Source organism: Stegodyphus dumicola, chromosome 6 (genome assembly GCF_044657685.1).
Source record: "Stegodyphus dumicola isolate Sdum_Otavi_A_Nest chromosome 6, ASM4465768v1".
In the NCBI taxonomy this organism is placed as follows: Eukaryota; Metazoa; Arthropoda; class Arachnida; order Araneae; family Eresidae; genus Stegodyphus; species Stegodyphus dumicola.
This window is the reverse complement of record NC_140773.1, coordinates 190,731,913-190,748,901: the sequence shown is the minus strand read 5'-3', so window position 1 is coordinate 190,748,901 and position 16,989 is coordinate 190,731,913. Positions and strand designations below refer to the sequence as shown.

General features: G+C 26.6%; 1 protein-coding gene and 1 long non-coding RNA gene across 3 annotated transcripts in view; one reads left to right on the top strand and one right to left on the bottom strand.

Moving 5' to 3' along the window:
- LOC118192971 (FH1/FH2 domain-containing protein 3-like) overlaps positions 1-15,534 on the top strand; it is a 455,802-nt gene extending 440,268 nt beyond the window's left edge. Inside the window, exons 22-28 of the mRNA XM_085819281.1 lie at positions 886-1,047; positions 2,859-2,974; positions 4,701-4,775; positions 6,898-7,090; positions 8,291-8,438; positions 9,346-9,510; positions 10,304-15,534. Of these exons, the coding sequence (XP_085675407.1) occupies positions 886-1,047; positions 2,859-2,974; positions 4,701-4,775; positions 6,898-7,090; positions 8,291-8,438; positions 9,346-9,510; positions 10,304-10,377 (933 nt within the window). The 3' untranslated portion in view covers positions 10,378-15,534. The remainder of the gene's footprint in view (positions 1-885; positions 1,048-2,858; positions 2,975-4,700; positions 4,776-6,897; positions 7,091-8,290; positions 8,439-9,345; positions 9,511-10,303) is intronic.
- LOC146996914 (uncharacterized) overlaps positions 1-16,989 on the bottom strand; it is a 136,545-nt gene that overhangs the window by 21,629 nt on the left and 97,927 nt on the right. For both annotated transcript variants that reach the window (XR_015041785.1, XR_015041784.1), the window contains exon 3: positions 15,989-16,120. This is a non-coding gene — a long non-coding RNA (uncharacterized LOC146996914). The remainder of the gene's footprint in view (positions 1-15,988; positions 16,121-16,989) is intronic.

Sequence of the window (16,989 nt, the reverse complement as noted above, 5' to 3'; positions counted from 1 at the left end):
TATATCATATCCATTATATCTGTGAATTTGAATTTCAATCTGAAAAAGATACTTTTTATCAACATTATTTTGTTGAGAAGGGAAAATGAAGTCCATGATGCAATTTTTGCAGTTAATAATTGTCATAAAATCAAAATTACTATTTTCTAAAGCAGCATAATATGAAACTTAAAATTTTATTAATGATTCAAATTTATTGATTTCTAAATAAATGTGAGAGCATATATAATTAATTTTAATCTGTGATTGACACAACCTGATGTAGAAGAGAAAATGCATTATACCTGTGTCTGCCTTCTTATCAATAAAATTTAAACTTACAGTGTGCATTTGAAAGTATTTAGTATTTTTTAAATATTTATTATTTTTTAATTTGCTATTTTCTACAGGATCTTGTGTGGAATAACTTAGAGACTAAATATTTTTTGACGCTATATTTTTATTCTTAAAAAATCTATAAATATCACATAAATGTAACTGTACAAATTGATTGTTCCATTAATTTACTTCACTTGAAAGTATTAAAGAAGTTTGTATGTGCATTTCATAACATGAAATTTACATAGACTTATGTAGTCAATATTAAATTGCAGCTGTGTACCAGTTATGTTAAAATTAATTTACCATTTTCATGTCGGGGGCTCGGAATTTATGGTAGTTAAAAGTATCAAAATGAATACAACATATTTGCAGAGCTTTTATCACTCTGCATCAGAAAACAATGGTATATTTAATATAAAGAATTAGGTTAGTTCAAATATGTTATAAGTCTTTATACAATGAAATTTATTTCATTAATGTTGCATGTAAGGTACATCAATTTTTGATGGTTTTGTAAGGTATAATAAGTGAAGAACAGTACTTTATAGAATTGTTCATTTATAGATCAAAGGATTTCACATTGAATACTTATCCAAAGTTCCTGAAGTCAAGGATACAGTGCAAAAACACTCTCTTCTCCACCACCTGTGCCATATTGTAATGGAAAAATTTCCCAAATCTAGTGATTTGTATTCAGAAATTGGTTCTGTTACCAGAGCTTCTAAGGTAATGCCTTTTTCAATTTTTTTTAAACAGTTATTTCTTAAAAATGATCTGGTTTATCAGTAATAAGAATAATTCCTTCTGAGCAATATACCAAATGAAAATGATTATGCTAATAAATAATTTATAAATTTATATGCTAGATCACATTTTACATAAAATAGATTTTACTATGTCTTAAATAGAATGACATTTTTGCTGTGCTTACTTTTACATTTTTAGAACACAGGTTGTAATTTTATAAATTGAAATATATGTTAAAACTGTGAAAATATAAAGCAATAAATATATCAAGATTATTTTGATATACAAAACAGTTGAATTCTTGTTTTTGGTATTGACATTTTTGAACTAGGAAATGTTATAAATGTCAATTTACAATGCTTTTTAACATTGTAGATTTTATCTTTCATGGATAGTTCTTTGGCAAATTAAATGAGATAATTCTTCCATATTACAGGTCGAAGATATTGCAAAAAATTTTAGTTGTAGTAAAATTAATTTTTCTAGTATATTTTATACTGCATTAACTCTTGTATTTGCAGTGAAAATAACAAAAATAAAGAGACTGCTAGAAATAATGTAAGATATTTATTCCAAAAAATTTATACTTGAATAATTTATTTTTAATGCTTAAAATCAGCTATTTATTTAAATAATTTGAATCATGTTTGGACATTGCACTTTTTTTTTTTTTTTTTAAGTTGGATTGTTCATAGTTAAGTAAATATGCCCATTTTATATCAAATAAATTAAAATTTTATTTGTTGAATGCATTTTGTAAATTTTGATACTGTATTTAATACATATCAACATAATTATAAATTAAATTTTATATTTAATATAACTTCTTATAAACCAATGCAGGAGATACATGCCCATATGAACTTTAATCTGCAAAATAGTTTTTCTTGGCCTTTTGATAAAAAGAAAGATTCAGGCCGCTATCTGTGGAAACATAGTGAGCCTCTTTTTATTTAAATTAATGCCAAATAAAGGTTGGATTCTGCTAATGATTGATATATCTACACATATAAATTAAAAATACATTTAAAATCCATTTTATATTCAATTTTGGGTAAAACCTTATGCAATGTTTATGACTTTGATGCTATAATTTTGCAATTTTTTGCACTATTTTATATAGCGTGATAAAGACACTGATTACTTTGAGTGATTTTCTAAAATTATTTTAAGTATTAAACTTGAATTTGTGTCTTTGTTTGTGCAGGAACTTACTGATGTATTTACTTCTTTTGTTGCACCAACCCCTTGTTGAAGATGCAATAAAAGATGTAAATTTTTTTTTTCCTTTTCATTTTTAGGTTTAGCTTCTTTTGCACCTGTCCTGTATTTTGCCACTGTGTTTCTCTTTTATTTTATTATTTAATTTTGTGGTTCTTTTGTTTTTGTTTTCCTATGGTTTGTTCCAAATTGAATATGGAATAAATTTTAAATGTATTTTAAATTTATTTAAATTTATTTTGCATTATTACCATCATTTTTTGCTGCTATCACTGCACAGTTGGATTGGGATTTGAACTGCTTTGTATTTATTCATGTTGATTATGTATATGTAAGGTAATTATGAGTAATTTAAAAAAGCCACATACTTGCTCTAAAGCTGCTGAATAATAAATTGAGAATTTATTTATATTTAAGTTTATTTTCCTAGGAAATAATATACAAAACTCTTCTCATAAATAAATTCTTAATATGTATTATAGAAAGAGAGAGAGACAGAGAGAGAATCATCACACATATCAAATACATCATTATGCTACATTTTAATAAATAGTTTTCATTGATTTCAGATTGATTATGGAGAAGTTACAAAGAGCTTAAATAAAATGGAAAGTGAGTGTAAAGCATCATGGGATTACTTAAAAGCAATTGCAAAACATGACTGTAACATAACTATGAAAGTAAGGTAAGCATTATCAAGTTTATTCATGCTATTAATCACCTCTTATGTATATATATATATATATATATGTCCTTAATTATTATGATAATGATGTCCTTAATTAATATGTATATATATATTAATTAAGGACATCATTATAGAAAGACATTAAAAAATATATTAAAAGTATTATCCCATACTAGGAAACATTGTTTAGGGTTTTAATATTGCCTCATGTTAAATGGTAATTAAATGTTAAAGCCAGGAAAAAAAATTCTTAAAGAGTAATTAAAGTTTGAAAAAATATGAAAGGGAGAAATAGATAAAAATTATTAATCATCCTCTACTTAATGCTTCAAATAGAACTTTTCAAGGGGTCTTGGCATTTAAAATATTAACCCTGGATGATTAATGAGTACCGAACACACATTTTGTTTTCCCTTCCATTACATGACTCAAATCGCTGCTAATTAATTATTTAGAAATTGCTAAATATTATTTCTAATAACCCCATAAGGACAAGAACTACCCCAGTGTATGTCAGGCACCTAGTAGTTAAAATTAAATAATAAAAGTAAATTCATAATCAAACCTAAACTGAAATGTAAAATAATACAAAATATATATATATAAAGAGAGATATAAAATTTGACTGATGAATGATGGGCAGTATAAGATTGAAAAACATTAGTTTAAAATAAACTACATCCAAGAATGAAAACATTAATATAATTAAAGTGCAAAAAAGCTAATTTAAAGAAAAAGATTAGAAATTACTAGGCATTAATATATTCTTAATGAAATTAACAAGAAATTAATCATATACACGAGATAATCAATAAAAAATTATATTAAATTTTCAGATAAAATTTTTTACATTCTCTAGTCATATTTTGTAGTTTTTAAGTCTGCCTTGTTGCTTAGTGGAATAGACAGCATCTGTGTTGACATGTGTGGAAATCTAATGCAAAGTCATGCTTAGATGTCCTTTGGAATTGCCTTATGAATTCGAAAAAGGATATCTTTAAATTTTCGATCTGGTTTGGGAAATAAGAGAAAAATTACATGCTTCTATTTTAGAGGTATGTGGTAAATGGAAAATGCCAATCCCTTCCTCCCATCCCCCCCCCCAAACAGAAGAATTTCAAGCAAATTTCAGCAGTATTTCAGAGTTATTGTGATATCTTTAACATTTTTAATGCAACCATACGTTTTCTTTGCAACATTAAAATGGAACATTCAGCATTTACAGGGATATGTAAATTATATTTCCAGAACTCAGGAAAAAGAGTCATCATCACTTTTCCAGATTTTGCCATTTTGGAAGTAGAAAGTAATGTAGATTTTCAAATAGTTATAGCCTTTTCCCTCTTAATTCAGCATGATGCAATCATTTTTCATCATCACTAAATCTACATTATTATAATCATGTAGATCCAGTGATGATGAAAAATCTCTTTGCTTAAAAAATAATCTTAAATCTCATTTATAATAAAATTACATAATAAATATGTAAAGGTTTTGGTTTTTGTTTCATACAAGATTTAAATAGCATCTTCAAACTGTATTTTTCAGCTACCAGTTTATGAGATATTAGGTGCTGAAATAATTTACTTTATGCATTTTGAGGAGGGGGAACAAATCAGCTTTTTTTAATTAAAATTTGCTTTTCGTAGAAATAAGTATTGATTTATCACATGTGTCAGATTGTGCTTAAAGGGTGCTTTTAAACTCATTTTGAATTTTGCAGAACCTCTGAATTTCTGACAGATTGTGCAGAAAGAATAATTGTTCTGAAAGTAATTCACAGGAGAATGATCAATAGGTAATATTTTTTGCATATTCTTCATCTGCATTGAAAATTGTATCATTATAACATATAAGTTTATATAGAGGAGCAACACACATCAGGGTAAAATGTTAAAATTAGGGGGGAGGGAAACTAATCTAGATATTTTTTATAGTCTATGTATTACTCAATCATATCTGAAGCTGATTAACAGAGGATAACTCTTCTTTAGAAAATTTTTTTCCTTCAATCCCAACCCTCTTAATTTCACAAAAATTGATCATATTATATTTTGTAGAAGCTGTTAATTATTAACTTTCATATAATTATAAATTCAATTTTCATTATAATGAAACAAAAGTTTTGAATTTATTACTCTCTTCTATTCTAAGCTGGATAGACTGAATTCAATTTTTTCTGCAACTGCTTAGAAATTCTAATTTCATAATGCTTCCTTTTTATATTTTTTCACTTCATCGTGCATTTTCATTAAAAAATATTTATACCTTAATAACCATGAAATCATGGCAATAGCTGTCATAAGGATTTTAGATATATTTCTTACCTGGAAGATTTTTCTTCACCCAAATTTTATCTTGAAATAGATTCGGGAGAAGATCATGTTATTGTTCTGGCATAATATTTAATATCTTGATTAATTATCATTATTATTTTAATATCATGATTGTTCTGGCATAATATTTAATATCATGATTAATTATCATTATTATTTTAATATCATGATTGTTCTGGCATAATATTTAATATCATGATTAATATGTCATTGAACTATATTCATGATCACAAAGTAGCATACATAATTTTTTACATATAGCATGCTTTTCGTGTGGGGATTGTTATACTGAGGAAAGCTAATTTTATTTAAACCTTTAATTTCCATTTGTAAGTCTTCACCTTAAACTGCAATAATAATTAGTGTAAATTTATATATTTATGCAAGTTAATATAAATTTCCTTTTTTAATACTGCTACCAATTGTAGAAATAATTATGACAATTTGTAGTCTTCATCTATTAGTTAAAGTCTGCATGTTCATAAGTGTATACTTCCACAAAAAAATTAAGTCATCTCTATAATTTCCTTCTATTTTTTTGTTAATTTCTTATTTATCTTGTCTTTATTTGTAAATATTTAATTTCATTGTAAGGTATTTCACAAACCCTTGCCATATAGTTGTGAATTTTTCTTATGATGTCAGAACCTTAAAAGAAGTGTTTTTAGATATTAGGCATTAGCTAAAATAATAATAATAATGAGAATATATTACATATTGTATAAAAGCATGGACAATATAAATAAACCAAGATTATAGAGGTCAATATTTCTTATATTACCAGAAGACAAAATTGACTATATCCATTGGTAGATAATATTATAGTGAATCTGATTAAATGTAATTTCCAAGGAAATCATGAAATTAATCTTTCTGATTAAAAATTAATTATAATTTCTCTTAGGTACATCATTATCTTTCCATAATTCATAGAAAACAACTAAAATTGTTACTGTAATGTATTATTTAAGTTTGCTGTAATAACTGAATATAAGAGACAAATTTCATTACATACTTTTGTTGATTAACTTTTGATTAATATTGGCAGATTAAAAATTAGTGTTTTAATGTATTATTTAAGTTTGCTGTAATAACTGAATATAAGAGACAAATTTCATTACATACTTTTGTTGATTAACTTTTGATTAATATTGACAGACTACAAATTAGTGTTTAGATGCTGCAATATGAATACTTAATTAGTTGCTTAATTAATTAGAGTACCTAATTTAAGAATGAATACTTAATTAGCTGCATAGTTTTTAAAGATTAAACATATGTGAGGTTTTTCCTCCCTTCCCCATTTAAAAAACACAAGACCTGGTATCTGCTTGCAGACTTCTAATTATATTACATTATACTATATAATGCATAAAAATACTGTACAAATTTCTTTGATAATATATTGCTTCATTAAAGGTCATGATAATAATTTCTACTTTGCTTTAAAAGAAAGTGTTTATATGTTGTTTTTAGGAAATAGTTATGTTTTCACCTTCAGAAATTCTTTAAAAATAGGACTTTTGAAGCTCCTACAGTATTTTGTATCACCTTTTATATTTTAAAAGTTATTTTTGTATTTAGGTATCACAAGTTTTTAGTATATTTGGGTTGTACCAGTCAGTCAATTGAGGAATTGCCAATTCAGAAATGTTGTAGAATTCTCAGTGAATTTGCTCTTGAGTACAGAACTACACGAGAACGTGTTTTACAACAAATAGAAAAGAAAGCTAATCACAGAGAGCGAAATAAAACTAGAGGGAAAATGATTACAGATGTAAGTAATGTTTTTATTGCACTTTCTTTTATTTTTATTTTTATTGAATGTTGTGGAGGAATATTGTGATCCCTTCCCCCAAAAAAGGAAACTGAATAAGCGGCCTACTTTAATTTAGGATGTCGCTTAATATCAGTAGGTTATAATTTTCTTCCTTAATTAATTTGTTTAATATTTAAATTGGATATTTTAGATAGATTAAGCAGTAATTTATTTCCTATCATTACTTCAAATTCATAATAGTACTAGTGTCTTTTTTCTGAAATGTTTAAATTTTTAATATTGCATTATAAAAGTTTAACTATTATTAACTCTGAATTTAATGCAAAATATGAAAGTAAATTTATGGCTAGTTTAAAAGCTTTTGATAAAAGATATAGCATTTTTAATAGATATAATATAATAGTTTTTTAATAGATTTGTCAACCCTAATAGGAATTCATTCTTTCTTTAAGCCACTTTGCACTGAAATGCAAATTATCTCTGTTTGCCCCCCCCCAGTGATATAATTTTTCTTTTCCTGTTTTGTATAGAAATATATGTCTGTAGAATCTTTCAAGTAATATCCTGTGTTTCTATAAGATGGATAAAATATTTTTCTAAACAGATATGATATTATAGAATTTTTGGCATTAAAATTTCCATAATAAATTGTATACTAGAAAAGTATAAATAGTTAATATCACAATGGCATCACCTATTGCTTCTGCTCAAACCTAGTAATACCAGTTACAAAAGATCCTGTGCATATACATAAATTAATGTCAACAGTGTATGTATATATCTGTGTATAAACATATGCTGACTTTACTTTGTATTGATTATAATTTTAAATGAAAAATTTTAAAGAAATGCTTAGTGCTTTTTCTTATAAAAATTCTGTTAACTGCATTTAAGCATGTAAGATGGTCACTATTAGTGAAATAAGTGTATAATTTCAGAAATTTTATCTTTTAAAAAATTTGGTGAAAAACAATCTTTATTATAGCTTTGATGCTATAGAAATTTACCACAGAAAATTGTATGATTATTAAAGTACACCACATTACTGATAAGTACTCTGAACCCTTTCAGAACAACTAACAAATATAAAAAATTGAAAAAAATTAATATAGAATTATATAAGTTTTATACATGCATTTAAAATCTGTGTATTCAAATTTATTGCAATAAATGCATATCAATATATATCTGATTTAGATGGAAAGGTTTAGGACCAAAGAACAGCAGGCAGACCATGAACTTAGACAACTTTTAGGCAACAGTAATGGCCATACTGGAGAAGAGCACAAAACACAAAAATGGGGCACAGTTCCAGGAATTAGAGGAAGGGTTCGTCCTCAACTTGGTAAGTAATATGTAGAACAGAAACACAAAACCTCTTAGAAATATATGGACCATGAATATGCATCATTATTCACAAATATATCTAGATAAATGTCTATCTCACAAGTTTATCTAGAGTTTCAGCTATTTATGTTGCATTGATATACTAAGAATATTTTAAATTGAAAATTACTTCAATCTTTCCCATCTGAGTGTTAAAAATATAAGGTTAAAAATTAACAAAAGAAATACGTTCTTTAGGTTAGTTTTTCAATAAACAAAGAACTAGATTAGAATGACACCTTTTGAAAGCTTTTCACTGACAATACTTACTTTTGAAACATGAACACTGTTATAAATGATAAGAATAATATATTTTATTTAAAAGTGAGCAGTAAACAATAATGTCAGCTATGGTCTGTTTAAGGGGAGTGTTTGTTTAATTCTAGTATCTATACAGAAATTCTTATAGATGAAAATAAAATAAAATTAGTTCATATTTATCTGCCAAATTATCACATTGGCGCTTATGTCTTTTCTGTGGAAAATTATTTGGCATAATCAATGTAGAAAAATGCAAAGTAGAAGAAATGAGGCTGAACTTCTTAAATCATCTAATAATTTTTTGTTGTGTTATTGTTACTTTAATGTTATAGCTGGTATCTGCCATCATGAGTTTTTATATAAAACTAATATTCCTGGAATTCTTCATATGAATACTTAGTTAAATTATTATTACTTCATATAATTATTCAACAGCCCTTATGCCTCTGGTGAATTCTTCATTCACATTATTAGAACAGACAGTTTCGAATGATTTCAGTTTTTAAACTATAATTTTATTTTATATAATGCATATTTTGGAAAGAAATTTTTAAAATATCATTGAGCTTTATAATTTTTTTAACGATTCTTGTAATTTTTTTAAGGATCTGGTGGTAGTTTAGGAAGGCATAGTGTGCCAACAAAAGATGACAATCTGACTGATGCAGATGATGAGATATTGGAAACTTTAGTTAAAACAGCGACCACACAGCCTGCAAGAAATGAACCTAGGATAAGGAAAAAAGCTAGATATGGGGATAGAAAATCATGTGAGTAAAACTTATTATCTTATAAAAAGTTATGACGTTAGTTATAAACATTTGTTTATGAAGCAGAACTGTTTTTCCAGTCTAATGGAAATATAGTAGAAATATTTAATGCAAGCTTTATGCACAAACAATCCACTGAAATAAATACATATTTACATTTTAAATAAGACTTAATAAGTCCTTTCTTTATTAAGTAAAAAAGGTCCCCATGTATGTTAATATTAAAGGAAGTTCCCCACCACACGCATACTGTTTGCCTTTCACATTCCGAACAGCTCATTTTAAATATAAGATTTTACATTTTATGTCTTAAATCTCACTGAGATTAAGTAATAGGTTTCTCATAATTGCAGAGTTTAAAATTGCCTCAGGTGTTAAACTAAAATATGCATACCAAGATTAAATTGCAATTTATTTATTTTTTTTTTTTATTCATAGGCTTTTATATATTTTTAGTTTAAAAAATTGTTTTAACTTTTTGAAACTTTAATGATAAACTAAAGAGTTTATGCTTTAAATGCTTTAAAGAAATGATAATAATGAAATGAATATGAAATTCATAAGAAAAACCTGCAGTGTGAAATTGTATTGATTTATAGCTTATTTATTTTTGTTAGATGGAAGTTACCTTGTTCAGAGTGTAATTTTAAAACATTTTATTGAATAATAATTACTAACCTTTATGTTTTATTCTTATTTACTCTTCTTATTATTTTATATATTTATTTTCTAGATTATCTTGGGGCTTTTTTTTTGTAGTCTAAATTTCAAAAATAATTCTCTCTTTCTTTAGTGCGTCGAACCCTGAAAGGAGGTTTAGAATTATCCGAGGAAGAAAGGCACATGCTGAGTTCACTTACAACGTGATTTATGAAACATGCTTCCATCTCTCCAGCTGTGATCTATCTTTTATTAAGTCAAGTTTGTCTTCATTTCATGCATTTATCACCCACATTCTACGTTTGATTTATTAAAATAATGTGTGATAGATTCACTGGATGCAGACACTGTGAAAGATTTTTGCTGTTCTGCTGTGCAGCAAAATTATACATAAACTTGTATAATTTTTACTCATTTTTATATGAGTTTTGTAACCAATCATGTCCAGTATTTTTTTAATATCAAGACTTTTATGCATACTAATGCTTTTACTCAAACCTTTTATATATCAGTCAAAAGAAAAATGGTTTTAAACTTACTGTGTTCCTTTTAGAAGATCCTTCTTTAAAGCTAGCAGATTAACTTCATGCAATTAATTATTTCCTTCCATTTACACATTGATACGAGAAAAGACTGAGGTCTGAACCGTATCAGGTTTTCTAGTGTTTTTACAAAATTTTTACATTTTATAACTAAAATTTAGATAGGAATAAGCATTTGCTATTCACAAATGCACTTTGAGTAGTTTTTGGATTTTATGTAATAAGAGTGTTTCAAAATGTTTTCTATAGATTTATTGAAGATAGAAATATAAAATACTATTTATAGTTTTATTAGTACAATATTAGTAGCTGTTTACAGTGATAACATTTAAATGGGGATTCTATACTGTTAAACTTGTTAATAAAATTATTAAGATATCATTGAAACAAGTAAGAAAAAGAAGAATTCTGTCCTCAAGCTCCAGAATACAATAAGCTACTTTTCATAAGGAGCTTATATGTGAGTAGTGATTGCAATTGCAGGTGGCTCAGTGTTGCGATATTTTCTTCACATTGAGATATCTGATGCTGCTATTCAGCTTTGATTCGTTCAGCCTCTGATCAATAAGCACAATAGCTGCGTCTTGGAAACAAATGCAATCAGAGTGCAATTTTAATCACATTGCTACATTTTTTCTGTGGCATTAACTGCATGGCCCTACTTCCAAAATATGTTGGTCAACCACCAGGGTTGTTGTGAGAATGCTTGATTTGCTGTTACAAATAGGAAAACTGTACCACATGTATTTCTGGGAAGTAAAGACGGTTGAAAGCAGTAATGATTGCTTTACTTCATTCTTTGCCGCAGTTAGATATTTGTGTGGCCTTCTCTAAGATCTCCTGGTCTACCCTTAAGATTGCTTTGAGATCTAAAATAAACTGGAAAGTAACACTACATATGTATCTGGGAAGTAAAGCAAGCCTGAGTTAAGTGTTAATCACATTGTTTTATATTTTGCTGTGGTCAGATAACTGTGTGCCCTGTTCCAAGATCTCCTTGGACTGCCATTAGGGATGCTATTTGATTTTTTGTTTCACAGTTAATAATTAGGAAGCAGGACCTTTGACAACCTTGTAATATAACAGGTGAAGATTAATTAAGAAAGCTGATAAAATGAGGTTTAATAGTCTCAGAAAATATTTTGTCAATGTTATAAATCAGTGATAGGAGATTACATGACTAATCTCTGCATCCAAGATAATTTCATAAACCCAAAACTAATACATAAACTTTATGAAATATTTATAGATGTTTAAATTGATCTTCTCTCTAAATTGATAAGAATATCCAAGCTATTGTATATTTCATTACTTTCTAACACTTCCATGAAAAATTACTAGTATACGTCAGAATAGAACAAAAATACTGAAAACTAAGTTGCATTGCTTAATGTAGTGAATATTGCATATAGAGATCATAACAAGTAGGAAGAGATACTCTGTATTTGAGCTTTATGACTGCAATTATTTGTAGAAGTTTTTTTTTTTTTTTTTTTTTTTTTTTTTTTTTAATACTTTACTACTTCTTCCACTTTGCTAAACTTTTACTTGGATTTGATACCTATGCAGCAACAGCCTGCAAATGGATTTGTAGTGTTTTAGTGAAGTTCATTTGTTTCACTTGTTAAATGTCACTGTGTGTTAGATGTCATCAAATGCTGTTTTTTAGAATTTTTCTAAAAATTTGGATGTATTGTAGTTGTTTGTACATGATGGTCTCAGCACATAGCTCCAGTTACTAAGAAATAGTTATATATGTTTGCATTATCTGTTAAGTTTTAGAAGTTACTGAAAGCATAAAAAATTTCCAAACTATATTTATAGTTTTCTAGCTCAATAAAATTTATGCTATGAACTTTGCTGCTGTCTATTGCTCATAATATTGTTATTTACTGGTTATGATTCCAAAATTAAGATATAGAAATTGAAGCTATTTTAAAATAACTTAAAATGTAATAAAAAAATTAGCTTACTGTTTAGACTATCTTCTATAGCATAGAAACATATTAATTTTTTTCTTCTTTGTTATGAATTTCTTCTAAGTACTTGTTTCGATTATAAATTAATATTGAATAGTCAGTTTCTCTTTTCTTTTATTTTGAAAATACAAACTTTTAAATATTAAAAATTTCTCTGCAAATGTAATTTAGTTTATTTCATGAAGGTTTTCCTCAGTTATAGCTTTCAAATGAACTTTTAGGAAAGGGCAGCCAATTAAATAAAGTTTCAAAGTGAATTTATTTAGAGAAAGATAGGTAAATCTAGCATTTATTTGATGTGAAGAAAACTCACTGTTTTCTGTAACAATATAAATGTAAATATGTGCTTCCCATAGCTCCCAACTCTCCAGATTTTGCTGTTTTATCACATTTTCCAGTCTCCTGGTAGATTACCAAATCTCCTGGTTTTTAATGTGTAATATTTATGAAGGAAAACTACAAACAGAAACATTTTCCACCTATAAATGAAATTTATTGGATTAATGAAATTTATTGGATTAATGAAATTTAAATTGTATTAATTCCATTCCCCTTAATTCTGATGATTTTCAGCATAATTTTTCATATTAAATATTATTTTATCTGAATTGCCTTAATCAGTCAGTTAATATCTGCATTAATTTTGTTTTACGTCAATAAATAGTACAATACCAAATTTATCCACTTAGCAGTATGTATATGAATTACTAATTTAATTTTCATTGTATTTAAACATAGTTTGATAAATAAAAGGTTTCTTCACTACAGGATTTTCTGTATAAAATTGTAAGAAAATTATGAAATGAAATTAGCTGAAAAGCATTAAATTTAGAATATATAGTTAAATATTAATATATTTTATATCAAAATCACATTGTAAATAGTTCAATAATCTGAATCATGCACTATAAAGTGAATTTAAGTCAAATTTGAATTCTTTTGAAATGGCATTGTCACAGAGTGCAAGAACCTCCTGGTTTTTCACATTTCAAGATTGCTTATCCTATCTTATTGATGGCCCTATCTGATGAAAAAGGTACTATAAACAGTCTCTTCATTTTTATAATTGACTGTTGAGAGAGGGGAAGAGATGAGGAAAACAGTTGTTTGAGTTGTACATAGAGGCATTTAATGTCATTTGATATAAGAGTAATAAAGTGGGGGGATTCATTACATAACAATCAGTAGAGTGGAAGAGAATTAGGGAAATAATGAAGAATGTTTTGTTTCACCATCCAGTCTTTTCTATAAATGTCCAGTTAAAATAAAAGAGGAACAACAGATTATGTATTAGATATAGGAAAACCAACAGCAAAATTTATCACAATTAATCTAAAAACAGTTGAGTGCAGTAATCTATCTGACTTGTTAAGAGAGAGATGAAATTCCAGATACCTTTAGAATTGAATTTTAGAAATAAAAATAAATGCTTATTTGCAGCATGTTTTTGCAATCACAGTATGAAAAAACTGTAGCAATCAGTTGTGCATTTTATCAAATGTTTAATTATGTTTTGATATTAACAATTAAATCATGAGCAGCAGAAATGTAAGCTTTTGTCAGAGCAATGGCAGGGAAACATAGGTACTTCTGTTTAAATGTAATTGGAAGAATTATATGTGAGAACAAAACATTTTGTTAGTATTAAAATGAAAATTGTCTTCCTTTTTGTGCCAAATTAAAATTATATTGTGTACTTTCCTCTCCATTGTCAGGCTTCCGTAAAAAATAAGGTTTTTCAAGATATTTAGGTGATTGTTAAAAAAATCCACTTATTAATAAAATTGTTTTTCAAATTGTGAAAAATATAGTGACAATTATATACTACATATGTTTATGAAATTCTTTATTATCACTTTAGGTACTGGTTATTTATAGTCAAAAGAAATGGTTATAATATTAAAATTTATATGTATGAATGTTAATGTAATAAATACTGAAATTTCCGTAGTTTAACAAGCTTTTGCTAGAATTAGTATAGATTTCTCGTTTTTAAGATAAAATTTCTTGAAAAATTCTTTTTCTTGGATACAACCTTGATTTCCCATTTTTGGATATAAATTTTCATTCAAAGTATTTAGTGAAATTGTATACATGAAGTTTAATATCAAACTTTTTTATGAATTATTAACAACAGTGAGTGAACTTTTTACAAGAATATACAAGAATTCTCATGACCTTAATTGTATATTCTCATAAAATGTATATCTCATGATTTATCATTAAGCTATGATTTTGTTGAACCTGTGCATATTATGTCCGAGTTTGATTTTTTTTTCCAAAAATAAATTCAAGTTTTTATTTACTTTGTTTCAGTTCAATTATTGTAAAACTGCTCTTAAGAATTATTTATTAATTGTAAATATTTTTTTAAAAATCTAATCTTATATGTGAAGTTGATTTGTAAAGAAAAGGTTCACAAATGTACCTTAGCAATTAAGTTATTTGTCAGAATATTTCTGCGGGTATTATTACACCGTAAATACTTCTATTAACACAAAAAGCCATGGAATAGGTTTACAACCTAATTTCTAATGGCTTCACATTTATTGTAATAATGTCATGTATTGGATTTTGCATGTTGGACAAACTCAAATTTGTATATAGACTGTCATTATTTTTGACAGCTTCAGCTGTGATTCTTTTTTTTTTTTTTTTTCCGCTCACAAGTTATATATATATTTTTTTGTTAAGTATGAAAATTTGTTCTAATCATGACCGGAACAAATTTTCAAAATTTTTTCTCCCATGTGGTCATTTATTTAGTTTTCGCAACTGTATATTTTACCAAAAGCTTTCATATGTTGTTTTAGGAAAAATAAAATGTTTATACTGATAGTCAATGTTGTGTTTTGTTTTGTGTAAAAGTTGTCTGTTTTAAATATATTCTTTTATTTATTTGTTTATTTTTAGAAGTTGGGGGACCAAATAAAAAGCTAGATTATTAAACTTATAAACAAGATAATTAATCTTAACAATTTTATAAGTAAATTATTATGATTTTACTTTATGGAAAATAGTATACATATTTTAATATAAGAAAAGTTCCTGAAAGCTTAAAGTTGATTCATTCAATGGATTTTCTTTCACACTTTCTGTGCATGCAATCTTGAGAAGATTCTTTTAATGATATTTTTCGGTTTCAAATAATTGGGAAAATACATTTACTGTATACATATTCATGTTATGGCAATCAAATAATAAATAAATTAATCAATCGATAATAAATCAAATAATAATAATAAATTAAATAAATTAATAATAATTTTTAAAAAAGAGAAAAGTTATACAACTTACCAGATGTATATTTTTCTAAAGGCAATCTTCCATTAACACAAGCAGTGGCATAAATAGATAATGAAAGGGCAAAAGGCAGGAGACCTCTTTCTGTTATGGCTGTAGGAATGACTGTCACAGTTTTGGGATTTTCTGTAAAAAAATCTTTCCATGAGAGACAGTTTCAATTTTTTGAACAGAAAGTAATCACAAATCTGAAGGAGTAAGAATGTGGTGAGCATACATATTTAATTTTGAACTAGAAATTGCTGCTTGCATACTAATTAGTGTAAAAGTATTTTGATGTACAGTACTAGAACAGTTCCCGTTCTACTGGACCGATTGTCGAAATTTATTTTGCGTTCTCCATGTCTCGAAAACGCGACTCAGGATTCGTATTTGATTTATATATAGCATTGTTTTAACACAGGTATTTTGACACAAAATCGGACTATTTTGAAATAACATACCATTTTTTTCCCATATTTTGGCTCTAAGACTCAAAATACGCCTAGAGATATAAAATTTTGTAATTTTTGGCGAGAAATTTATGGAGAAAAACATCTGGTGCATTTTTTCAGTTCGTGCCAAGAATGATTCATGGGACGACATTCTTAATTTATAGCAACCTATTTTCCTTTCCCTTTTTTTATGTGTACACGAGCAGGAAAAAGGTCATAGTTCATACTTTCAAATAATTTTAACAAAGTGCGTAAACCACATTTGTCATTATTATTGCTTATAACAAATATGCCAAATTTCAGAACGCGTCAATATGTAAATTCACGTATATCTTAGGAAATTTTGGAAAAAAAAAAAAAAGAAAAACTCTATTTTTTTGCAGGTATGTTTAGAAATACATCTACTTTAAAATGATAGTAAAAATTTTATATACTATAATTCAAAATGTTTTTCGAAAAATTTATTGTAGCGATACAGTGCAGTTTCAGTTGTTCTTAAAAACGGACAAGTAGTATATGTAACAAATAAACAAGAATGGAATCCTTGTAGAATTTCACAGA